This window comes from Xenopus laevis, chromosome 3S (assembly GCF_017654675.1).
Source record: "Xenopus laevis strain J_2021 chromosome 3S, Xenopus_laevis_v10.1, whole genome shotgun sequence".
NCBI lineage: Eukaryota > Metazoa > Chordata > Amphibia > Anura > Pipidae > Xenopus > Xenopus laevis.
Window position 1 is genome coordinate 35974322 of NC_054376.1, and position 26194 is coordinate 36000515.

General features: G+C 40.9%; 1 protein-coding gene across 1 annotated transcript; it reads left to right on the top strand.

Annotated features, from left to right (window-relative positions):
* Nucleotides 1-7864: 7864 nt before the first annotated feature.
* eif3j.S (eukaryotic translation initiation factor 3 subunit J S homeolog) lies at nt 7865-21176 on the top strand. The gene is given in 8 exon segments (NM_001091733.1): nt 7865-8107; nt 14741-14847; nt 15775-15835; nt 16329-16420; nt 16516-16630; nt 17907-18068; nt 18186-18259; nt 20105-21176. Coding segments are annotated over 8 exon segments (768 nt in total). The 5' UTR covers nt 7865-8085; the 3' UTR covers nt 20240-21176.
* The last annotated feature ends 5018 nt before the right edge of the window (nt 21177-26194 follow it).

Here is a 26194-nt window from a genome sequence, read left to right on the forward strand (position 1 = left end):
CTTTATGGGTAAAAATATCCATTGCCCTCATAATTTAAGTCTTTGATCCCTCTAACCAGTTTAGTTGCACTTAGTCTCTGCACTCTCTCCAGCTCATTTATATCCCTCTTGGACTGGAGCCCAAAACTGCACTGCATACTCCAGATGAGGCCTCACCAGGGACCTATAAAGAGGCATAATTATGTTTTCACCCCTTGAGTTTATCCCCTTTTTATGCAAGACAGAACTTTTTTTGCTTTAGTGGCCACAGAATGACAACTTCTCTACAAAAACCCCTAGATCCTTCTTGGTTAAGAAAACTCCCAACACACTGCCATTTAGTGTATAACTTGCATTTATATTATTTTTGCCAAAGTGCATAAATATCAATTATCAACATTGAACCTTATTTTCCAGTTTGCCGCCCAGTTTTCCAGTTTAGAAAAATCACTCTGCAATGTGGCAGCGTCCTGCATGGAACCTATAGTTCTGCAGAATTTAATATAATCTGCAAAAATAGAAACAGTACTTTCAATGCCCACCTCCAGGTCATTAATAAACAAGTTGAAAAGCAAGGGACCTAGTACAGAGCCCTGCGGAACTCCACTAACAACACTGGTGGTAAATGGAACATTTTCTAATTGGACCACTCTTTGTAGTCTATCTTTTAGCCAGTTTTCTATCCAGGTACAAATACTATGTCCCCGGCCAACATTCCTTAATTTAACTGGAAACCTTCTGTGTGGCACTGTATCAAATGCTTTAGCAAAGTCTAAGTAAATCACATCCACTGCCTTCCAATAATCAAGGCCCCTGCTCACCTTTTCATAAAAGTAAATTAAATAAGTCTGGCAAGATCTATTACGTATAAAACCATGTTGGCACAAACTCATAGTATGATTTGCAATGAAGTCCAGTATCTTATCCCTTAATACCCATTCGAAAAGCTTTCCTGCCACTGATGTCAGACTAGCTGGCCTATAGTTTTGAGGCTGATAACGGGGATCCCTTTTTGAAAAGCAGCACCATTTTAGCAATTCACCAGTCTCTCTGCACCATGCCAGACCTCCATGAATCCTGAAAAATTAAGAAAAGCTGTTTGGCAATCACAGAGCTAAGCTCGCTAAGTACCCTGGGATTAATACCATCCAGTCCCGGTCCATGACCTTTGTTTATCTTAACATGTTCTAGTCTCTTTTGAGCTTCCTCATGCGTGAACCAAACATCCTTAGTTGTATTTCTAAAATTAGGACTATTAAGAAGGAAACCTTCATTAACTTTATTTGTGTAGCCAGATGAAAAATAACAGTTCAGAATTTCTGCTTTTTTTCTGTTCTCATCAACCAGTTGACCCCTCTCTGATATTAAGGGTCCCGCTACTTCCTGCTTCATTTTTTTTTTTTTTTTTTTTTTTTACTATTTAAATATTAAAAAAAAAAAACTGGATTATTTTTACTGCTTGCTTCAATATCCTTTTCCATATCAATTTTAGCTTTTCTGCTTGTTTTTTTTTTTTGTTTTGTTTTTTTGCATGATTTATTGGCCTCCTTGTATGTGATAAACATTTCAGGTGTCCCTGCTAACTTGAAAGCCTTAAGCTAGCCACAGACGCAAAGATCAGATTGTACAAATCAATGTACGATCGGACTTTCCCATCTCCCGAAATGCCACTAACCATTCAGATCAAAGTCTTACCATTCCGAGCAGTTAAAGAACAGATCAGCTGATGTTCTGCCCCTGACAGCAATCGTACGATAGACAAAGCTAGTGACAGTCTCCCACTGAAAATCGTACGATCGGCAATACACGCAGAGATATTATCCGCAGCCGACAGAAATTTTCTAACCTGTCCGCCGGACAAAAAATGACCGGACTCTCCACGCAGATCTTTACGACTATGGCCAGCTTAAAAAGAATGTCATCTTACCCACCTCAACAACAACACTACTATTGAACCACAACGGTTTTGTTTTGCAACGACGTTCCTTGCTTACAAGACGTCCCATTTTTGTTCTGTGTTCAACCCTGTGAAAAGCATTTCCCACTTAATATGTTGCAGAGATGCTCTTATACTGTCAAAGTTTCTAAAATTTAGTGCTTTATTTACTCCCTTTATAGAGTTATTTCTGCAACAGAATCTCAAAGGAGACCATGTTATGATCACTATTCCCCAAATGCTCACCCACACAAATGCTAGAGATGCATTCAATATTATGAGTTATTATAAGAGAGTTATTCCTAGTAGGTTCTTGTACGAGCTGGAATAAAAATTTGTCATTCAGCATATTTACAAACCTACTAGATTTGTCTGACTTGGCAACCCCATTACTCCAGTCAATGTCTGGATAATTGAAGTCACCCATAATAATAACTGACCTAGTTGTGAAGCCGCTTCTATTTGTAAAAGTAGCCGGGCTTCATTCTCGTCACTTATACGAGGTGGTTTGTAGCATACATCTATAATTCCATTGGATCTGTCTGCGTTATAGGTGCAATGTCCATGCAGTCGTTTCACATGAACCGTTTCTCATTTGCAAACAGACATTTAAAAATTCTTTTATTCTTAATACAGATTTTGTTTTTTGTATATGAACACCAGGTATTTAACCTGCAGCTTGTGCTTGGCCATTGAGATCTGAAAATAAAATACATAACATTTTACCTTTATAAAATATTTTTGCAGTCTCTCCACTAAGCAGTTCGTATGTAAAAAACCCTGCTTCATGTAAATAAACCATGTTCATAATCATATATTTTTCTAGCAGAATGTGCCATTGGGTAATCCTAAATAGAAAATTGCGATTTTAAAAAAATAAGGGCTGCCCCCTGGGATCCTACGGTTCACTGTGCACACAAACAAACCATACATGTTAGGTCACATGAGCCAATTAACAGACAGAGTTCTGTCTTTTGCTTCCACACTTCTTCCTGTTACAGTTAGAGCTGCAGTATTTCTGGTCAGGTGATCTCTGAGGCAGCACACAGACCATTACGAATTGGTGGTTCAAGGCAAGAGATGTAAAGGGGCAAAAAAACTACTTTTAATATATGAATATACATTAACAATTAACTATAGGTCATTTTGTTTGTTTTTTGCTTAGAAGTCTGTTTATGTAAGTAATTGTTAGTTGAAGTTTCTCAACCTGATTCTTTTGCCAACCTGACTGTCCCATCTCAGCCTGTCGGTTAAAGTTTCCAAATATGGCAGCCTACCTCATACTGGAACATGGGGCATCAGACAGGTAATGTTAAAGCACTGCATATCTTGTCGGCGCTGTATAATGATGATGATGAAGTATTGTGCAAATACTTTATGGCAAAGTTATAAGTAGCTTTCAAAGGCAATATTATGATAGATGTAAAAAAGAGTTTAATTTCTGGTGCAGGGAAGGAATGTCCGCAGTGTAATTTACTTCTGCGAGTGATGAAGGAATGTCCACAGCTTAATTTACTACTGTGAGTGCTGCGAGTGAAGAAGGAAATGTCTGCAGCGGTAATTTACTGGGTCCTGTGTGTTAGATTTATAGCTGATCTGCATGCTACCTTGACGGTTCGCAGCACTGAACGAGCTAAAGCAAGCTTATGAATAACCGCTGCGGACATTCCTTCTACACTCGCAGAAGTAAATTACGCTGCGGACATTCCTTCCCTGCTCGCAGTACAGAAGTAAGTCCTGCAGAGGTCTGTAAAATCCTCAGTACAGCAGCAAGAACTAGCTTCTGGTTCAGCAGTCTAGACAGAGATGTGGAGCGCCTCACAGAATCGCCCTTTTGACATTCTACAGCAGTGATCCCCAACCAGTAGCTCGTGAGCAACATGTTGCTCCCCAACCTCTTGGATGTTGCTCCCAGTGGCCTCAAAGCAGGTGCTTATTTTTTAATTCCAGGCTTGGAGACAAGATTTGGTTGCATAAAAACCAGATGTACTGCCAAACAGAGCCTCCAGTAGGGTGCCAGTCCATATAGGGGCTACTAATAGCCAATCACATCCCTTATTTGGCGCCACCCAGGAACATTTTGCATGCTTGTGTTGCTCCCAAACTCTTTTTACATCTGAATGTTGCTCACGAGTGAAAAAGGTTGGGGACCCCTGTTCTACAGTGTACATCTGGAAGCAGAGATTTAATGTTTTTGGACAAAGCATTGAATATAATAAACTTTATGCACAATAGAGCTGTTATTGAAGCAGTTTAGAGTGGATTTGTCACATAAAAATTACTGTTCCTTTAACAAGTTTCTCGACTATCGCCACGTCCTGTCTTTTTGAGCCACCAATAAGCTAGCAAATTTAAGCTGCCGATTTGGCCCTGTGTGGGGCCCTTGGACAGGTCTACCCCACCAATTTCTGGATGACAATTGGCGGTTTGATTTTTCTGCACTTTGATAGTCCTTCATCAGACATTCAGCATATCAAGAGATTTTCATCCAGTGGTTGGACTGGGGGCCAATCAGATCAGACTGATATTGCTTACCTCAAGGTGGGCATATGGGTAAAAGATCCACTTGTTTGGCAACCTCACCAAATGAGCAGGTATTATAAAGTATGGCCTGCTTTATTGAAGTAAATATACCCCATTAATATACCGTAGTAAGTCACTGCTGTGCAAAATGGTTGGATATAATGTGACAGATTTGATTTATTATTAATGGTCCCCTGGTTATGAAATTTACAGCAGTATTTCCTACACTAGGGACTGCCTTCAGTGCAATTGGGTCTCTGCAAATGGTAGGACACTCTGTAGGTTGGTATTCTTCCTGAAAATGAGAAGAGGGACATTTTTGTAATAGTTCTTGCATCCATGCTTGTAACACTCCGTTTACAATTATTAAGCGGAGTCCTACGCACAAACTCAGCTTTTTTTTTCTTTCTCCAGGCGGCTCAGTTGGCTCTGCAGAAACGAGTGGCTTCTGACAAACTTGTTTCTCGCTGCTCTGAAAGTCTCTAAACTAACGTGGGCTTTGTGAGGTCCTCAAGGTGACAGGTGTAAAATGCACACACTTCACAGGTGCAGAATTCAGCTTTACAAATAAGAATTAGCTGCTTGTTGGGTGCCTGCACAAATATTGAATTGCAGCCCTTTGATACAGAAGAAAATATCCGGGTTGGAGGTGCTAATCCAAAGGAGGCTCCCCATGTGAGTATTCATGAGCTAACGAACAAAAATCAAATAAGGGATTGCACACTATTAAAAATGAAGTATTTATTACATTAAAAGAAAAAGGTTACCAAAAATAACAAAGTAAATGGCAACATTAGCTCAATGCGTTTCTACCATAGTGGTCTTCCTCAAGGGCGCCAAAAAAGAAAAAGGCCAAATGGCAGCCAATGCACCAGCCATTCCCATCTGTCAGATTGACCCAAGGAAAAAAGATGCATATACTGTACAAGGAACCATATCGCTGTTTAACGTATCATTGTTACAGCCCAAAAAGAATCCGCCTTTGCTTCCTCATCAATGGATGTACCTTGCACTGGCCATCATGGTGCATCAGCAGATGAAAGATACAAACTTGTGGAACTAATAGATGTCAGGATTGCCAGACCCCCATGCATATACCAGAAATGAAGTTTTATGTGATTGTACTTGTACTCCTATGGGCAGCTTTAGAGTTTTTACTGATGCCCTGCCCCATCTCTCCTGGTGATCTGAGCACATGTAAAGGTGGCCATACACGGGCCGATAAAAGCTGCCGACAGACCGAGTCGGCAGCTTATTGGCCCGTGTATGGGGGCCCCCGACGGGCTTCCCCGATCGAGATCTGGCCGAAAGTCGGCCAGATCTCGATCAGATGGGGTTAAAAATCCCGTCGGATCGCGGCCGCATCTGTTCGTTGATGCGGTCCCGCGATCCGACCGCCCGTTTGGCGAACGCTAGGATCCGATCGTTGGGCCCTAGGGCCCACGATCGGATCAGCCCGATATTGGCCCACCTCAAGGTGGGCATATCGGAGGGAGATCCGCTCGTTTGGCGACATCGCCAAACGAGCGGATCTATCCGTGTATGGCCACCTTAAGAGAGTGCTGAGCTTGATGAATCTGCCCCCAGTGGGCATTCATTCACAATTTAAACACCATTTGAGTGTGTTTTTTTTATGTAACTAATATTATCAGTGTGAAGCAGTGAAAAGCAAACTGCTGGACTTGCAACCCTCTTGTGTACCTCAAACAGCTGTAAATGGGCTATTATGACTAAGTGCCCTTGTGGGTGCGAAACCCGTAGAGCGGATGGTGATGCAAGTATACTTTTTTTTAACTTTGACCATTAAAGATATATTTTTTTTAAATAGAATATTTTGGTCCTGTGGATCTGTTTGAGTGCTGGACAGCCCTGCTTCTTTTTCAAATTTTCTGGTGCGCTGCTCCCTAAAGCTTGGGGTCTGGGGCTGGTGCACCCGGACCACATCTACTACTTGGTGAGCTATCTACAGTATATTCTGGGTAGGGATGCACCGAATCCACTATTTTGGATTCGGCCGAATCCTTTGCGAAAGATTCGGCCTAATATCAAACCGAAGTGGGAAGGGGAAAACATGTTTTACTTCCTTGTTTTGAGACAAAAAGTCACGCAATTTCCCTCCCCGCCCCTAATTTTCATATTTAAATTCGGATTTGGTTCAGCATGGCAGAAGGATTCGGCGAATCTGAATCCTGCTGAAAAATGCCAAATCCTGGATTCGGTGCATCCCTAATTCTGGGACACTTGTCTCTAGGGTTGCCACCTTTTCTGGACAAAAATACCGGCCTTCTAGTGATGTGCGGGCCGACCCGAGACCCGCGGGTTCAGGTCGACCTTGCACTGCTCTTCGCGGGCGGGTGCGGGTTGAGCTCTTCTACTGCTCTCCTCGCCTGCCACCTTCAAATGCCGACTTCCGGTTTTATAGTCTTGAGTCTGCTCTCCCCGCCCCTTTTGTGATGTCATCGACGGGACGGCGCGGGTCTATAAAAGGACCCCTGAAGCGCGGGTGCAGGGGGGTTAGGGTCGGGTGCGGGTCAGGAAAACCCTGACCCGCACATCACTACAGCCTTCCTATATTTTTATGGTTTTTCCCTATAAATAACATTGGCAACAAGCAACATTTTTACTGGCCAGGCTGGTAAAATACCGGCCAGGTGGCAACCCTACTTGTCTCTCTTTATATTGCAATAGAAGAGCCATGAATAGCTTGTACATTATATCCTTGTAATCAGTTATAATAGGAGCTTTACGGTCATTTCTGTCACATAAACTCGTTTTATAATAAATCGCTCATGGTAAAATATGAGGATGTTAGGGGCAGATTTATCAAGGGTTGAATTTCGAAGTAATGGGAATTTTTTTGAACTCCTATAACATTTAAAATTGTAATAAAAAAAGACCAATCGAAATTTATTTTAAAAATCGAAGTTTTTATCTTCGGGTGAATAGGCTGAATTTGAATCAAAGGATTTTCCCCAAAAAACTTTTTTTAAAGTCCACCAAATGACTCCAATTAGGTTCTAGCTTTTAGAGGGCAAGTGTCGAAGTTTTAAAGAGACAGTACATGATAAATTTCAATATTCGAATAATCACATTTTTTTCAAATCGAATTTTGGCCTATTCGATTGTAAAAGTACTCAAAAATAGCTCGAAATTCGTATATTTGTACTTCGAATTTTCACTTTGACCCTTGATGAATCTGCCCCTAAAAGTCATTTTGGAGTTCCACGATTTCAGTGTTTTTCCATACATCCATTTGCTGACACGTAAGAAGCGGGACATTACAATACTCTAAAGTGCGAGCTCGTTGCAATAATAGCCTCATAAAAACCGTATAACCACAGTATCCAATAGAATGGCGGCTGGATGTCATGTGCTTTGCTAAAATGAGTTCCACAACCAAAATGGCGCCTGCTCACGTGTCTACTACTCTAATAACCAAGTTACCGGGAGAGAGAGAGAGAGAAAAGTCTGGAATTCTCTCATCCCTCATTTGTTCTAGTCCAATTCGTCCCCGCTGGGAGGACTAAGATGGCGCAGGGGCAGGGAGTCGTGACGCATTTCCTGTGAAAGTCCAAAGCCGAACTCATTGCGCTGCGCGCGCAGCCAGACGCGGTGAGTCAGGCAGAGCCGGATCAGCAGCGGGAAAAATGGCGGAGAACGACAGCTGGGGTGAGACAAAACTGCATGTGGAACGACGTTACGAGCTCGCGTTCATGTTAATTGTACTAACGTTGCCTTGGCTTTATGTATCTCGGTCTCGTTTATGGACTTTTGTTCTTGTATGGGGGAGCGCACTTGTCCAGCCCTCGTGTTAATGGGCTCCTCTAACACTCGCGGTCCCTCCGCTGGCCCCTGAACACTCCTAACCTTTCCCCTACTCGCACCATGTGTTCCCCCCCTTGCCGGCCAATGGTACAGCCCTACTACTGATAGGACAGTGTCTACTCATTGTCACCAGCATGGCACCCAGATGCCTCTACACTTGGGCCGCTCCATACTCACGCTTAGTAGCCCCGCGTTACGTAGGCCACAGACAGGGCAGTACATGTTCCCTTTAGCCCTTGCTTCATGCTGGCTCTTTGGTGAAAAGACTGCCGGGAAAGGTCCATTGTCCAGCAGGCGCTGCTTGGTAGATGTGTAGCTGCTGAAAGGTGACCGCACAGGCGACAAACAGCTCCATTATACACGCTTGGGAGGTGTTCATATAAGTAGGGCTCAGTTCCCCTTTAACAGCTATCCCTGCTTCATTACAGGCTTGCCTAGTCTCATTTTCAAAACTGGCCCAGAACTAGCCAAGAGGCACTTCAAAAAAAGTAAAAAATTAATATATGTGAAAATTTGCATAAAAAACTACAGAGGGGGCCCAGGAGGTATAGGGACCCTATAAGGCCCTAATTAGGGTTGCCACCTGCCCGGTATTTTACAGGCCTGGCCGGTAAAGATGATGGTTGATCCCAATGTTATTAATAGGGATAAAAGATAAATATATAGGAAGGCCTTATTTTTTCCCAGAAAAGGTGGCAACCCTAGCCCCGATACATATACAATTTCAATAAATATCGGTAAGACAGGTCAACCTCTAGACACTGGTGGCCAGAAGATATTTGTTTTTTCCACAAAATTGAAGAAAGTCACTGGAAAATGCGAGAATGCTTGAGAGGGGTGGGAGACTGGGGTACAGAACCCTAAAATCCGGTAACTCCTGACTTCTACATAAGTCGGTCACATTGCCAAGTTTTAATGTAAGACTACAATGCCCAGCAGGCAGTCAGGAAATTGTAAAACCAAAACGACATTACCCAACATGCACTGGGAGATGTAGGCTTGGCACATTAGGGCAAGTGAAAACTTTGGCTGGTTTCCAAAGTACAAACCAATCAAAGGCCCAAATCCATACTTTGGCTAGTTTGTACTTTTAAATTAGTAGACCAATTTTGCTGGAAAACCACCAACCCTGGTTCATTAGCAAAGCGCAACTCTAACGGGGCCGGTTTAAAGGCAATTCTTCAGCCCACCGCATTGGCTTTACATTCCATTGCCTTTTTTTATGTCAGCTGGGGGCACCCTCAGAGCTAAACTTGCCCCTCCTCCTCCCTTTCCAAATGTTACTCTGTCATGCAGTTTATGCCTTTTCATTGACAAACTTTTTTTTATCATACTGGGCTTTCACACTCGCACATAAAATACAAACACAGGGTGGTATATCACAAAGAAATCTCTTTATATAGAAAACAAATATACAGTAGATCAGCTATAAATCTTATTTGCTATAGTCATATATACATCAGATACAAACCACCAAGTTGTGTATAAGAGGCAAAAAGAGGTTACAGGAAGCAGATATAATTGCCATAAAATTACAATAACCCTAACATTTCGGCACAATAGCCTTTGTCAAGGGGAATTCTCAAGGGTAAATCGCCTTTTAATCATGGGCTTCTGGTAGTGAGTACATTATATTCCCACTGTGCCTTTCCCCTTGTTGGCCTCCACTTATTCCATTACATATATTTTATCCCGTTCACTTTCAAACGAATACCTTTATCTCCTGTTCATATCAGCCACCTCCCCTGTAAGTCCAGCACCTTCTCTCTGTTCAGCGGTGTTCCAGTGTGTAATGTGAATGGCTGCAGCTGCCTCATCAGGGTTTTTCTGTGTGGCTCGCCCTATGAATAGCAGCAATCGTCCTCATTATCTTGCATGTACAAACACATTTTTAGCCGAACATGGGGCTCAATAACAATATTCCTTAAGACCGTGCTTGCCATACTTGGATATTTAATTACTCTTTCTTTTTATAACTACATAGTAGTTTGTTGTTTTTTTGGTTTTTTTTTTACATTCTTGACCTCACAATCAATCTTTAACATGTCAGCTAGGATTGCATATATTTTTTTTAAACCCCAATTTAGCATTTTTTATATAGTCTTTTTCTTGTTTTCTGCCTCCTTGCTGAGATTGCCATTACATTACCTTTTTGTTAACGGAACATCAACGGCAAAATTCGAAAGTGCTTTAAAGGAATGTCAATATTATTTACTATTTCCCTGCACGGCTAAAAATAGTGTTTGCTTCAGAAACACAACTATAGTTAATATAAACAAGCTGCCATGTAGCTATGGGGGCAGCCATTCAATTAGAGCAGTGATCCCCAACCAGTAGCTCATGAGCAACATGTTGCTTTCCGACCCCTTGGATGTTGCTCTCAGTGGCCTCAAAGCAGGTGATTTTTTTTTTTTCATTTAGAAATTTTTATTTTCTGTAAAACGTTTACAAACATATCATTAGTACACGTATGATCATATAAGTTGTGATTCTAGTTACATTATAAAGCAGGTGCTTATTTTTGAATTCCAAGCTTGCAAACAAGTTTTAATTGCATAAAACAAGTATAGTGCCAAGTAGAGCCTCTTGTAGGCTGCCAGTCCACACAAGGGACTTTTTCATGCTTGTGTTGCTCACCAACTCTTTTTACATTTGAATGTGGCTCATAGGTAAAAAAAAGGTTGGGGACCCCCGAATAAGAGGATACACAGTAAATAACAGCTAAATTCTAAAAAAAATCCCATTGTATGATACAGAGCTTATCTGTTATTTGCTGTCTACCCTGTGCCTTTCACAGCTTAGAATGGCTGCCCCCATTGCTATACAGCAGCTTGTTTATATAAACTATAGTAAAGATTCTAAAGCAAATACACCAGTTGTACCAGTGCAGGGCAACAGTACTTTATATTTTTATTACTTTAAAACACTTACATTTTTTGGTATTGCTATCCCTTTAAATACTGATAACCATTCTCGTAACTGACCATGTCATGATTATAGCGGTTGTTCAACGTTTATTCTCATGCAGAAAATGATATTCTGAGACAATCTGCAATTGATTTTCATTTTTCTTTTTGGGGTATTTTAGTTATATAGGGCGTTATTCAGCAGCTCTACAGTTTGCAGTTTCAGCAATCTGGTTGCTATGGCCTTGAATTACCCTAGCAACCAAACATCGCTTTGAATAAGGGATTGGAATATCAATAGAGGCCTGAATAGAAAGATGAGTAAAAAAAAAAAAAAAATTTGTAGCCCTACAGAGTATTTTTTTAAATGGGGTCCGGGATCCCATTTTGAAAGCTGGAAACAGTCAAAATAAATGGGAAATAATTCAAAAACTATTTAAAAAAAAAAAGTCCAATTGAAAAGTTGCTTAGAATTAGCCATTCTATAACATACTAAAAGTTAACTTTATGGAAAGCCAAATTACAGAATGACCACTTATCCGGAAAACCCCTTTAAATATTGATTGTATAGTCCACCCCTAAAGGTGGCCATAGATGCAGAGACCCGCCCGTTTGGCGATGTTGACAAACGAGCGCATCTTTCCCCGAAATGCAATTAACAGGCATGGCTATATCGGGGGTAATCTGATTGTTCGGCCGTATGGCCAAGCGATCAGATTACGATGTGCCATGGGCTCCGGCGGGATCGGTCGGGTCAAAATCAAACCTGACCGATCGACCAAACGACCGATCTCGGCCGGACAAAAGATGTCGGCACACGCCACACACGATCCGAAAATCGTACGAATCCTCGATTCGTATAATCGGATCTGTGTGTCTATGGCCACATTAAGGATAGAACGCTGCCTACATGCTGTCCCGAAATTGTTCCCAATATGTGCTTTGTTCTTTGGCCTGGATAAAAGGGGTTGTTCACCTTCAAACACTATTTTCAGACAGTTCACTAGAAATAAAGACTTTTTTCAATTACTTCCTATTTGCTGTTTGTAACAGTTTTCTAATGTTGCACTGTAAAGTTCCAAATGGATACATTGTTATCTTTGTCCCTGCTGAGCAGAATCCCTGACTTTCATTAAAGGCAGCTGTTGGAATTGATACAATAGTTACTGATATTCCACAGATGCTGCTGAGAAATGTATCAACTAATTGTAGTAAATTGTAACAGTTCAGATGCTCCTGGATCACTGAGTTGCCAGACTGAAACAACAGAGACGGGAACATTCAACTTTAACCTTAAATTTTGGGAAAACTGTAAAAGATAAAAAAAAAAAGAAAAAAGCCTTGTGTATGGAGAAGAAACTGAAAACAACTCAACTGAAAAAAATTGTTTGGAAGGTGAACAATTGGGTACTAAAAATTTCTTGTGACTGCTATAAGTTTACCTCCCCATTTTTTTCATTGTTTTATTCACTGGATACTTCGATTTCCGAAGTTAACTCACCAGTAAACTTGGGGCAGGCGTTTTTTCATTAAAGCTGGCGGAAGACACGGGGAAGCAGTTCCAGGAGATTAGTCGCCCCAAAGAAGAGGTGATTAGTTGCCGGCGACTAAATCTCCACGAATCTCCAAGTGCTCTTACCCTAGAGCTGGGCGCTATAGATCCCTGCCAGTGTTATTCATGGTACTTTTAACTTGTATTCGCTGCTGGCCTTTAACTGCACTTATTATCTGCCAGCACATGATCTCCTGTAGCACCTTCTTGTCATTCTCTGGCCTTTTCATACAGGATTTATTTTGCTTAATTATTTATCTACAGCAGGTTTCACCTTTCTCTCTGCATTTCTTCCTGTTCAGGGTTCCCCTTAATACCTTTTCAACTATTTGCATTTTTACGTCCTTGTAGGAGTATTTTCTTGCCTTCCTCTCTTCTCATTTATGGTAATAAGACCTTATGACTTTTTGTTGGTTCTTCATTTTTATGGACCCCTCTTCTTATGTCTTAAAGGGGAACTATCGCGAAAATTAAAATTTAATATTGGCTAAACAAGAAACTTTCTAAATGCAATCAATTAAAAATTTTGCATTGTTTCTGAAATAATCTTTTATCTTCACTATTCCTCTCTCGGCATCTGTATTCTCTCTTCATGCAGCAGTTGGCTGTCAGATGAATGATCCAATATATGTATATATATATCCCTAGCAAATGTATTAGAGTTCACTCAAATAACTGATTCCAGTACAAACAAAACCCAACAAAATAACTACCTTTTGCATAAATCCTGCATGTAGAGAGCCAGGATTTCTGCTGATTTTAATAGTGAGCTCTAATACATCTTCTAGGCAAATGCAGCCCCCCTTATAAGATATATTGGATCATTCATCTGACACCCAACTCCTGCATAAAGCTCCCCATAGACGCGAAGATTCTTCTTGCCGAACGACTGATTTTAGGGAAGTCCGACCAATCCTTGGAAATTATTGTGCGGTTAGTGGGATTCGAACGATCTTACATCTTACGATTTTTCGGCCGACATCTGTCAGGAAATTGACCGGCCAGGTCAAAAAATCTTTGTCGGTCCCAGTGCAATCTCTCTGTTTGCAGGGCCAAGCAGGCAGCTCCCCTTTGTTTTCCTGGCAAATTGGTCTTTTTAGTTGATGGTCAATTCGTACGATCGTTCCGAGAAAATCGTGGTCTCACGATGAGGATCTGATCTTTTAAAAATCTCAACATCTATGGCCAGCTTTAGACAGATTGAGGAGAAACAGATGCTGAGAGAGGAATAGTGAAGATAAACTTGATTATTTCAGAAAAGGTAAATGATTGTATTTAGGAAGTTTCTTGTTTCATTATGCTGAGGCCAATATTACACAATAATTTTCGTGATAGTTCCCCTTTAATTTTTTGTTGTCACACCGAGATCTATCAAAAATCTGTTGGTAGCATTTGCTGGTCTTCTGTCTAAATGTCTACATCTTATTGGTTTATATGGCTTAATGTACCTGATTTAGCTTTATTCTTTACTACATATGTTATTTGCCACTTAGACAAGTTGCCAGCAGTCAGTCCGTGCTTCTCCGTGTGTTTTATACACCCCCTTATCCACTTCTTAAAGGGCAGCATACCCCCTTATTCACACGAGTTCAATAAATAGTGTCTGTGCTGAGCATAAGTTTTATTTTTTTTATCACAAAAAATCCAAAATCTTGAGCCAAGCAGGATGAACAGGGACACTGAAGATCCTCCATATTGGGCCTTTACAAGACAGATAATTGGATTGTCATTATGCAGGGGATTAGCTGAGCACTGGGAATCTAATTCTATATTTCAAAAAGACTAAACATGGAGTAGCAATAATCTTCTTAGGAAACAAGATTTTTATTCTTGTGTGATAAAAACAATAGACAAAGTATGTTTAGCATGAGACCTGTCCATTGAACCCATGTTGGAAAAGAGGGGTATACTCCCCCCCCCCCCCCAGCAAGCCTTTGATTATTGCTGCCTCTGTCTTTATTTGTGTTTAAAGTGTAATTATGCCAATAGACTACATTTCCACTCTCCCTGTATCTACAGATGCTGATGACTTTGAGGCAGAAGATCTAAATCAAAAGGGTGCTGCGTCAGGCCCCGTGATAGTAAAGGATCGCTGGGAGGGAGAGGATGAAGAGGAAGATGTTAAGGTGAGTGCAATTTACATTTATTTTTTTTAAATGTTTACATTTTCATGTATTTGGTGATGATTTATAGGCATGCCTATTAAATGTTACCCTCTACTAAAATGTGGTTTATGTGCTTATTGTATGTCAGTATTGTACCACGTCAGTGTTAATTAAATACAGTTTCAGACTGCTCTGATGCTCTTCTGCTTAGGAAAATTGAGAGGTTTTTAATTTTTTTCCTAAGCAGAACACCAGAGCAGCCTCTTTCTCCTGACAATTTCCTTGAATACTTGCTGGTCAGAATGGGCAGAAACTGACCAGCAGGTGGTGCTGTTGTAACAAAATTCATTCATATTAACAGTACATGTATCCCTTAAAGGAGAAATCAACCTGTGGGGGAAAAAAACCCCTACCCTTTACTTACCTCTCGTCGCAGATTCTTCCAGCGATTGGCAATTTCCGTGTAATTCTGCGCATGCGCGGTTGTCGCAAACTGCTCCAACTGCGCATGCGCAGAAATACCGATCTCTCAGTCAGCTTACAGAGGAGCCGGAAGATGGACGTGTGGAACTTCGCTGGAAGAATCTGCGTTGAGGGGTAAGTATGGGGCATCTCCCCGGGGTGGTAGTTAGCCTGGGGGAGGAGGGAGGGCTACCTGGGGTGGGGAGTAGGGGTTTTTCCCCCACAGGTTGATTTCTCCTTTAATATCTTGGGGAATAAAGTTTGATAGCAAGGCTTCTGGAATTGCTTTTAGGGCAGAGACATATGCTCCGATTTGGGAGATTGTCACTCGGCAATAAATCACCTCTTCTTCAGGGCAACTAATCTCCCCGAACTGCCTCCCGCCGGCTAGAATCTAAATCACTGGCAGGATGGCACTTGGAGTGCTTTGTTTTCCAAAGTCGCCTGAAGTTAATAAGATTATTATTTCATTATCTATCTGCTTAGGATAATTGGGACGATGAAGAGGAGGCACAGGATGCAACTAAACAAGAGCCACAGAAAACAGGTGAGAAAATGTGCCCATTAGCCTCCAGTGTACAAAGCTACAGGAGAAGGGAGGACACTATTTTGGTGTAAAGCAAATATGCCTTTGACTGGGTGGAGGGTGAAGATGGGCATTTTGTTTTCTAAAGGTTGCAATACACAACCTGGTCTGACAGATTGCATCCAGAGATAAATGCATGGATATCGTGCAACGTGCTATATATTGTTTTTTTTCTCTGAGGCAGAGCAGCCCAATGATAATAAAAGAAGCAAAGAGCAGTTTTCAAAGATACAGCTTCTTTTTTTTTGTTTGTTTTTTTTTTTTTCCTTCCTTTTGCTGTCAGGGCCATAATACTCAATCCACCAGCATGACCGGAGTATCCGTCTGAGGGGCCCAACAACTGGTTCGGCAGTATGGCTGAAAATTGCTAAACTGCCCAACCAAATCGGGTATGGCCCCTTAGCTGTCTACTTACTTTTTTTCTTTTTCTTTTTTTTATTCCCTCTCCGAGTAGAGCTGAAGGTTCCAGAAAAGAAGAAATTACAAGAAAAAATAAAAGAAAAAGAGAACTTGCAGAAAAAGAGGAAGGAAGAACTGAAAAAGCAGGTAAGTGCTAGAAATCATACTGCATTAAAATATTGACGTTTGTGTTAAGGGGTTTGGGAAATGGCAGAATCTTCCTTATGTTCACCTCTGTACAGGCATTGGAGTCTTCAAACCTACCGGAGATCACTCCAGAGGAACAGTTGGCAGAAAAGCTTCGCCAACAGAAGTTACAGGAGGATTCTGACTTAGAATTAGCAAAGGAGGCTTTTGGTAAGTTGCTGGTAATTAGCCCTGTATCTGTGACAAAATAAGTGACCCTGGGCACTCAACTTTTAGCCCTGGTTGCTGCCTCCTCTTTATAAAACATGGTGGCCCAGGCTCGCTTCTTACACTGTAGCAAGGTATCCCTGGCATCACTCTAGCTGCTCTGTGTTTGGGTATGTTCCCTCTGTTAGTTTCTGTCACAAGTCTCTTTGACTCACTAGGGAAAAACTGATTGCACTATATGATAGATATAGGACCTGTTATCCAGAATGCTCAGGACCTGGTGTTTTCCAGATAATGGATCTTTCCGTAATTTGGATCTTCATACCTTCTCTACTAGAAAATCATGTAAATGTTAAATAAGCCCAATAGGCTGGCTTTGCTTCCAATAACGATTAATTATATCTTAGTTTGGATCACGTACAAGCTGCTGTTTTATTTTTACAGAGAAAAAGGAAACTGGTTTTAAAAATTTGGCTTATTTGGATAAAATTGAGTCTATTCCGTAATTCAGAACTTTCTGGATAACTGGTACCGGGAAATAGCACTTCCATACATTTACAATACCTACAACCCGGCAATAACAGGGTACGTTAAAAATAAAAAAAGTAGCTCATCTGGCCCAGCCAAATAGGATGAGTCAGGTCTTCAATGGTTTTAGGGCTAGTCCACACGGGGAGATAGCGACGCGTTTGCGGTCGCGGCGACAAAGCGCCGCGACAGTCGCCGCGACCGGCGCAGGCGACAGTTTTGTATGGGCGCCTATGTAAAAACGCCTGTGCTAACCACACGAGGCAATGCGCTTTTTAACAGTCGCCTGAAAATGCCTCGCCAGGCCTTTTCAGGCGACTGTTGAAAAGCGCATCGCCTCGTGTGGTTAGCACAGGCGTTTTTACATAGGCGCCCATACAAAACTGTCGCCTGCGCCGGTCGCGGCGACTGTCGCGGCGCTTTGTCGCCGCGACCGCAAACGCGTCGCTATCTCCCCGTGTGGAATAGCCCTTATAGTTGATTGTAAATGCTGTCAAATTCAGTATATGTGCACACCATTCTATTCTCTGTACTGCTGGTTCTTACTCTTAAAACAGTAGCATAAACCAGCTAATTACTGACCTGTGAAGAACCATGCAGGGCATTCTGGCAACGGGGGGGGGGGAGATCACTTTTAACGTAAAAAATAATGCAGATTGCTTATTCTAAGGGTTGCCCAACATACAGAGATTTTAGGGTGGCCTTTAGCACAGATAACCTTAAAGTTTTGCCTCTGTTTATCTTGTGCCAGGAGTCAATGTTCCGGTTACTGGAATAGATGCCATGAATCCGTCCACACGAGAAGACTTTACGGAATTTGGGAAGCTCCTTAAAGAAAAGATAACCCAGTATGAGAGATCGTTATATTACCCTGGCTTCCTGGAGGCCCTTGTGCGGGACGTGTGCCTCTCGTGTAAGCGATCTTCTATATTTTTCACGTTTTCACACATGACTGTGCTACACTTTTTCTGTTAGTCATTCATTTTGCCTATGTGGTGGCCTTGAATGTGTGTGTATTTGTGTATTTTAGTGGAAGTTGAAGATCTCAAAAAAATCAACAGTTCCCTAACAGTGCTGTGCTTTGAGAAACAAAAGCAAGAGAAGGTGAGTTCAAGAATTATTTTGTTGGGTAAGAGGAGTATTGGAAGAATTTCACAGTAACATTAAAAATGGAGCGTTTTAAAGTAATAAAAATATAATGTGCTGATGTGCTGCGCTGCTAGAAACACTACTATTGTTTATATAAATAAGCTGCTGTGTAGCAATGGGGCAGCCATTCAAAGGAGAAAAGGATCCGGTTACACAGCAGATAAGCTCTGTAGAACATAATGATGTTATCTATTATCCTGTGCCATATAGCCTTATTTCAATTTCCACCATTGCTACACAGCAGCTTGTTTATATGAACTATAGTAGTGTTTCTGAAGCAAACCGCTTAGTTGTACCAGTGCAGGGCAACACTATATGAAATTTTCATTACTTTAAAACACTTTAATATTTTGGTGTTACTGTTCCTTTAAAAGAGCACTAACCTGTAGCCCCACTCCACTGCCCCTCCAAGTTCCTTCCCCGCAGCATCTATTCTTCTGAAAAGTCTACTTGTATCCTGACCTGGTATAAAGCTGAAGATCCGTGTTGCTGCTCTAACAGAAAATGATCTGACACACACAGAAGGAGCTTGCAGGGGGTGCAGTGGAGGTGGGTGGGACGGTGCTTGGGTTTCATTCTCCTTTAAAGGAGAACTAATCCCTAAAAATAGAGCTAAAAATGCCATGTTTTATATACAGCACTTATATAAGCTTCAGCTTCTCAATAGCAGCAATGATCTAGGGATTCTAACTTGTCACAGGAGGTCACCATCTTGGAAAGTGTCTGTGACACTCACATGCTCAGTGGGCTCTGAGCAGCTGTTGAGAAGCTAAGCTTAGGGGTCATCACTACTTATCCAGCAGAAAATGAGGTTTGTCTGTAATATAAGGTGATGCTACAAGGCAGATTATTAAATTCTGATGCTAGTTGCACTGGTTTCTGTGTTGACATGTAGTAATTATCTATACTAATCCGCCTTATATTGTGACATTTCTATCAGATTTTCTATCATATAGCCTTTTTTCAATTTCCACCATTGCTACACAGCAGCTTGTTTATATGAACTATAGTAGTGTTTCTGAAGCAAACCGCTTAGTTGTACCAGTGCAGGGCAACACTATATGAAATTTTCATTACTTTAAAACACTTTAATATTTTGGTGTTACTGTTCCTTTAAAAGAGCACTAACCTGTAGCCCCACTCCACTGCCCCTCCAAGTTCCTTCCCCGCAGCATCTATTCTTCTGAAAAGTCTTTTATATACAGCACTTATATAAGCTTCAGCTTCTCAATAGCAGCAATGATCCAGGGATTCTAACTTGTCACAGGGGGTCACCATCTTGGAAAGTGTCTGTGACACTCACATGCTCAGTGGGCTCTGAGCAGCTGTTGAGAAGCTAAGCTTAGGGGTCGTCACTACTTATCCAGCAGAAAATGAGGTTTGTCTGTAATATAAGGTGATGCTACAAGGCAGATTATTAAATTCTGATGCTAGTTGCACTGGTTTCTGTGTTGACATGTAGTAATTATCTATACTAATCCGCCTTATATTGTGACATTTCTATTCTATGTGTACTGTATATTGTGAGTGGGTCCCTAAGCTCAGTAAGTGACAGTAGCACAGAGCATGTGCAGTGAATCAGCAGAAAAGAAGATGGGGAGCTACTGGGGCATCTTTGGAGACACAGATCTTTACTGCTAAAGGGCTGTGGTTGTCTTGGGATGGTACAGAAGCCCAAAACATAACATTTCTAGCTACTTCTTTAGTTTAACTTTCCTTTCCGCATCCTTTTGTGCAGCAAGAGACTTGGCATATTTGTTGTGCCTGCATAAAATGTATTTGTCTTTTTTGACTTTTCAGCAGCAAACTAAAACCAAAAAGAAAAAGAAGGGAGTTGTTCCAGGAGGAGGATTAAAAGGCAACATGAAGGATTATCTAGAAGATTATGGGGGCATGGATGAGGGCTATGGACGAGAGTTTGACGATTTCATGTGACATGCTGGTTCTTTGTGGCCCTCGTTAAGGAGTGCTCTCTCCTCCCTCAGGACTCTGCCAAATGCTACAGTCAAAGAAATCATCCCCCAATTCATCAGGCTGTCTATATATATTTAAAAAAAAAAAAAAAAAAAACAATTGGCCATGGTGTGTGACTGGATTCTACTTGGTGGTTGATGCCCACATCACACATTAAACAATTAACCTATGCAGCTCTTTTCAGCACCCCTTTAACTCAAGGCCTACAACCTTTCCATCTCTGCTTGTGGCTTGTACCTTCAACTCTGCCATGTTGCAAACAGTGATCCCTGCTTTCTGCCTATGAATATAGTCTCTCTTTCTCTGGGCAGAATATTAAATCTTTTTCTTCTGGCTCTTTACTTCCTGCCTCATTGACACTGCCCTCCCGGCCATCTTGGTTTTTTTTATATTGGTTTCTTAGCTTTGTGCTGGAGGAATCTCCTGCTATGAACTGTGATTCCTGGTGGACTCTGCTTGGTGCTTTTCCTTATTAAAACCATCTTAAATCACCTACAGTCTGTGGAACTGTGAAGATGCAGGAGAAGGGTAAGGAGATAGCGCTGGTGCATCAGACTATGTGCTGCCTTCTGTTTTTGAAGTGAAAACAAAACTGCCAGTTATAAAATGTGTGTCACCGATGAGATTGTGGCCAACTATCAATTCTTGATGGCTCTGCTGGAGGGGAGGGATATTTATTCAGTGATTGCGTGTCCGTGTGGCTTCACGATTGGTTAATTGCTTTTTGACTCTCGCTCCAAGGTTCAAGGTCTGGCCCTTTCTTTTTAAACTTCTGCTCACCCACTGGATGGCGCTTTGCAAGCAGGTCCCTACGGGAGAATTGTTATATTAACAATGAGACTGCAATGTTTGTTTTATAAGACAACTAATTTAATAAACTCATCCTTGTGACAAGATTGCTTGTTTTGCTCTCTCCTCCATAGACAGGGTTGCTCTCCTTAGGCAAAGTGTTACACCCGGTATTTCCTCAGTGTAAGACAGGGAAATCAAAATAGCTTTTGGAACCGCAAGCTGCATTTGTATTCGCAATTAAAATATATATATATTCTGTCAGAAATGATGCATATGTTATTTCTTTGATGCTATCCTTTGCATTAGCCTAGATTTCTAGTATTTTTTTACTTTTTCTTGTTGCTTTTCATTTTTCTATGGGTCACAATACTTCTGCATTTGCCTTATACACTACATTTCTTCTTGCTTTGTTTTCCATCGCTTCTATCGTGGTGTTAGTCTTCCTGTAGTTTAGGCTAATGCCACATGGGGCTTATTCTCAGCCTGAGGCATTAGTTTAAGGTGCCACCATACTCGGTGTCTGCTTCTAATCTTCCATCAAGCTTCCTACAGGTTAATTTTCTCCATAAACAAAGCCAGTGGGGCTGTGCAATCATGTAAAGGGCTGTTAAAGGAGTTCTCTGGGCTTACTTCCCCTTTGTCTGTACAGCTGAACCCAGAGCAATACCAGCAGATTTCATACTGTGTATCAAAGGAAAACTATACCCCTAAACAATGCAGGTCTCTAAAAATATATTGAATAAATCAGCTCATATGCTAAACCCTACTTCATTTAAAACCGTTTTCATGTTATGCTTTTTTTAGTAGTAATTTGGTAATGGCAAATAGAAAATTGTCATTTTAAAAAATAAGGGCTGCCCCCTGGGATCCTAAGATTCACAGTGCACACAAACATACCATACATGTTAGGTTGCATGAGCCAATCAACAGACAGTTCTGTCTTTTGCTTCCACTCTTCTTCCTGTTAGAGCTGCAGTATTTCTGGTCAGGTGATCTCTGAGGCAGCACACAGACCATCACGAAATAGTGGTTCCAGGCAAGAGATGTAAAAGGGCAAGATTTACTTAAATATACCAGTTTGGTAAGATTCTTTAATATTTCATTTAATTTGATATATATGATCTGTTGCTTAAATATTCATTGGGGGGGGGTATAGTTTTCCTTTAAGGAAAACCTTGCAAGAATATATTATAGTATCATGACCCTAGAAATATTAGAATAATAAAAGTATGTTAATTCTTCTGGGGGTGTTTTTGAGACCCAAGCTTTAGGGATTTTTTTTTTTTTAACTAAGTGGTATGAGGTTGAAATAACACACAGGAATTAAGCTTATCTCGTTGCTCTATACTATATGTGTAGTTTACTGGGCTCAGCTGCCAGTTAGATCTTTCCTATCCAAAGTCTCTGGCCGCTATACGCTTCGCTTTCAAGTGTGAGAGCTTTTGGTTTCCTTTAAAAGGTGATAATATCCATAACTGATGGACTCTGCAGAGTCGCTGCTGAGAGATTGAGAAGAGCGGGGCCTCTGCTGCTAGTGAGACAAAATACGAGTTACTGAAGGGTTTTTATTTTGCATACAAGGGGGTGGGGGAGTTATGATAAGCAAACTAAACCTTTATTTTCATTATGCATAAGTACTAGAAAGTCTAGTTTGGATAGGTCTGTATTTTTATTAGTGCCAGAAGCTTAAAAAATGGCAAAAAAATGTGTAATGTGTCTCAATATAAAGTGAAATATTCATCCAAATTGTGTCTTCTCTTTTTGTTTTGCTACTCCCTGTACACACTTCCTCTTACAACTCCATTTTTAAAGGGACAGTATGAAACTATGTTCAATATAACTAAATCATGGGGCTTTTGTAATCCAATCTGTTGAGATTGGGTTCCAAGCCATCTATTGTACATACCATATGCACGTGATTAGTCCTACAGCTCTCAATAGTAAAATCCAGGTCCCACTAAGACCCATTCAGTTACATTGAGTAGGAGAAACAGCCTGCCAGAAAGCAGTTCCATCCTAAAGTGCTGGCTCTTTCTGAAAGCAAATGACCTGAGATGGCGCCTACACACCAATATTACAACTAAAGAAAATACACTTGCTGGTTCAGCAATTAAATTTTATATTGAATTATTTGCGGTGTAAACAGTGTAATTTAGAAATAAAAACGACATCATAAAAATCATGACAGAATCCCTTTAACAAACCTATGTGCTAAACTGTAAGCAAGAAAAACTCACATTTTTATGATTCATTTTTATACCTACAGACCTTTCTAGCTTGTCTGGGATCTTCTGCTTTGTATAATCACAACATAAGGTGCGTGACTCCACTACTTCTGGAGTCAGAAGAGGCCACTGTGAAAGATCAGTATTACTTGTGTTTCCATGTTGTTCTAAAGATTCTTTCCATGAAGAAATCCTTTGCCACGAATGCCATAAAGTTAGATGACCCCACAGATTTTTGGGGGTGTGATAAACCCATACCTACTGACGAGAGAAGCATAATATTTCATTTTTGTGTCTAGTATTCAGCTTAGATGGGTTTGCATGACTCTAACCTTGGCTGTTCCTCAGAGGCAGTAAGATAGCTTCCTTTGTTTCCAGGTTCCAGCCCTGAGCCCAGTAGAGAAGGACTACGTGTGACTTGTTCTTAGAAGATGTCAAAACTGCTCATAAGACTTCTGGTTCCTGAGACCCAGTGAAATGCCTGCAAGTAATTGATACACCCCTTAACATGTTATTTCATGACACATGTTATTTCAAGATTACGGTCAGAGAGACACAACTAGAACACAGTACACTACTTTGTATATGCAATTATATGTGCATTACCTGTGAGGCATAGCTTTAGGAGTATCTTCTGTCCTGTTGTGTGGACTACTGTAAATCTCTTCCACATGGATCACAGTGTGAATCTCTTCTTGCTCTTTGGCTGAAAAACACCCCTCTCGCTGCAGGAGATCTACCTGAAGAGCAGCATATTTCAGGTAACAAAGAACGCCTAAAGCAAGATGGTGGTTAAGAGCAATTGAGAAATTAAAGGGATACTGTCATGGGAATTTTTTTTTTTTTTTCAATACATCAGTTAATAGTGCTGTTCCAGCAGAATTCTGCACTGAAATCCGTTTCTCCAAAAAAGCAAAACAATTTATTTATATTTAATTTTGAAATCTGACATGGGGCTAGACATATTGTCAATTTCCCAGCTGCCCCAGTCATGTGACTTGTGCTCAGATAAACTTCAGTCACTCTTTACTGCTGTACTGCAAGTTGGAGTGATATCACCCCTCTCCCCCCCAGCAGCCAAACAAAAGGACAATGGGAAGGTAACCAGATAGCGGCTCCTTAACACAAGATAACAGCTCCCTGGTAGATCTAAGAACAGCGTTCAATAAAACTAAATCATGGGGCTTTTGTAACCCAATCTGTTGAGATTGGGTTACAAGCCATCTATTGTACATACCATATGCAAGTGATTCATCCTACAGCTCTCAATAGTAAAATCCAGGTCCCACTGCGACACATTCAGTTACATTGAGTAGGAGAATCAACAGCCTGCCAGAAAGCAGTTCTACCCTAAAGTGCTGGCTCTTTCTGAAAACACATGACCAGGCAAAATTACCTGAGATGGCACCTACACACCAATATTACAACACAAAAATAATACACTCGCTGGTTCAGGAATGAAATTTTATATCGTAGAGTGAATTATTTGCAGTGTACTTTAGAAATAAAAACGACATCATAAAAATCATGACAGAATCCCTTTAAAGAAAACTACCCACCAGCAATGTCCTGACATCCCAATCTGATGTGTGCAAACAAATGTGTTTGAGCTCAGTCAAACACACAAATGTAATAAGAACGATCGTTCGTTGCCGGTGTCACACAAGCACTTGTAATTGTAAACGTCTACAGTCAAAGGATATTAATTACAGTGTTGTTTTTGGCAAGACAGAAAGTTCATCCTAGAGATTATTCAGTGATGTGACAGAGGGAAATATTTATTACAGGAGTGTATTTATAACAAAAGAGCTGTAATGTTTTATCTTTACCTATATCAGGGGCCTGGCATCTTGCTTTCCCCCCAGGGCTGCTTTATGCCTAGCACCCTACACACAGCTAGGGTTGCCACCTTTTATGAAAAAAAAATACCGGCCTTCCTATATTTTTATTAATAACATTGGGATCAGCCATCATTTTTACCGGCCAGGCCGGTAAAATACCGGCCAGGTGGCAACCCTACACACAGCAGAGTGTGGTATGCCCCACTGGGTGGGGGTGGGAGCAATTTAAGAATTTATGCTTTACCATGAAATGCAGGTTTTAATAAAAAAGAGCACCAGTGTCTCTGTTCACAAATTAAACACAGTTGTTATGTTTTGGTAGCCGAGGAGTATAACAGTGCTTTATTAGCAGGCTCATGCAGCCATTACACTTCAACTCTAATACTTTAAAACAGTCTAGAAAGTACTATGTACCAAGTATAACTCTTGTGCACAGTGACACCTACAGGCCCTTTGTATAAACACCACAACAGTAACTCAATTTTACATCCCCTGATTTTAAGTTTTGTCTCATTTTACATTGTTGTTTTGTGGACCCACTTATATATTATGCATAATACATATCCCTGATTTTACATTTTCCTGGATTTTACACCATTTTTTTCTGGTTCCTTGGGTTCTATTGTATTTCTGTTCTCAATGTAACTGGATACTGCCCAGATACCAGCACTAACAACCGTACCATATTCTGGAGAAGCTGTCAGGCTGGAATCGTGATGACCTTCAGCATGCAGGAATACCTGCGCCTCAGGAATGCGGTTTGTCAAAATGCTATCAGAGATTGTTTGCTAAAAACAGAATATGATGAATGACAGCAAAACAGAAATTAAGGGCAAAATATTTAAGGGTTTCCACAATTCACAACAAAGACAAAAATATGAGAGCAGTAGGGTAATTGATAATTGCCACCAATCATTTTGCATTATCTGGTTAATATACCTGTGCTCGTGTTTGTAGCTACTGCGCTCAACAATATTCTGGCCATGAAATGTTAATGTCTTTTTTTATTTTTGAGTCATTATTGTAACATAAAATTAAATGAAAACGATATTTAAAAA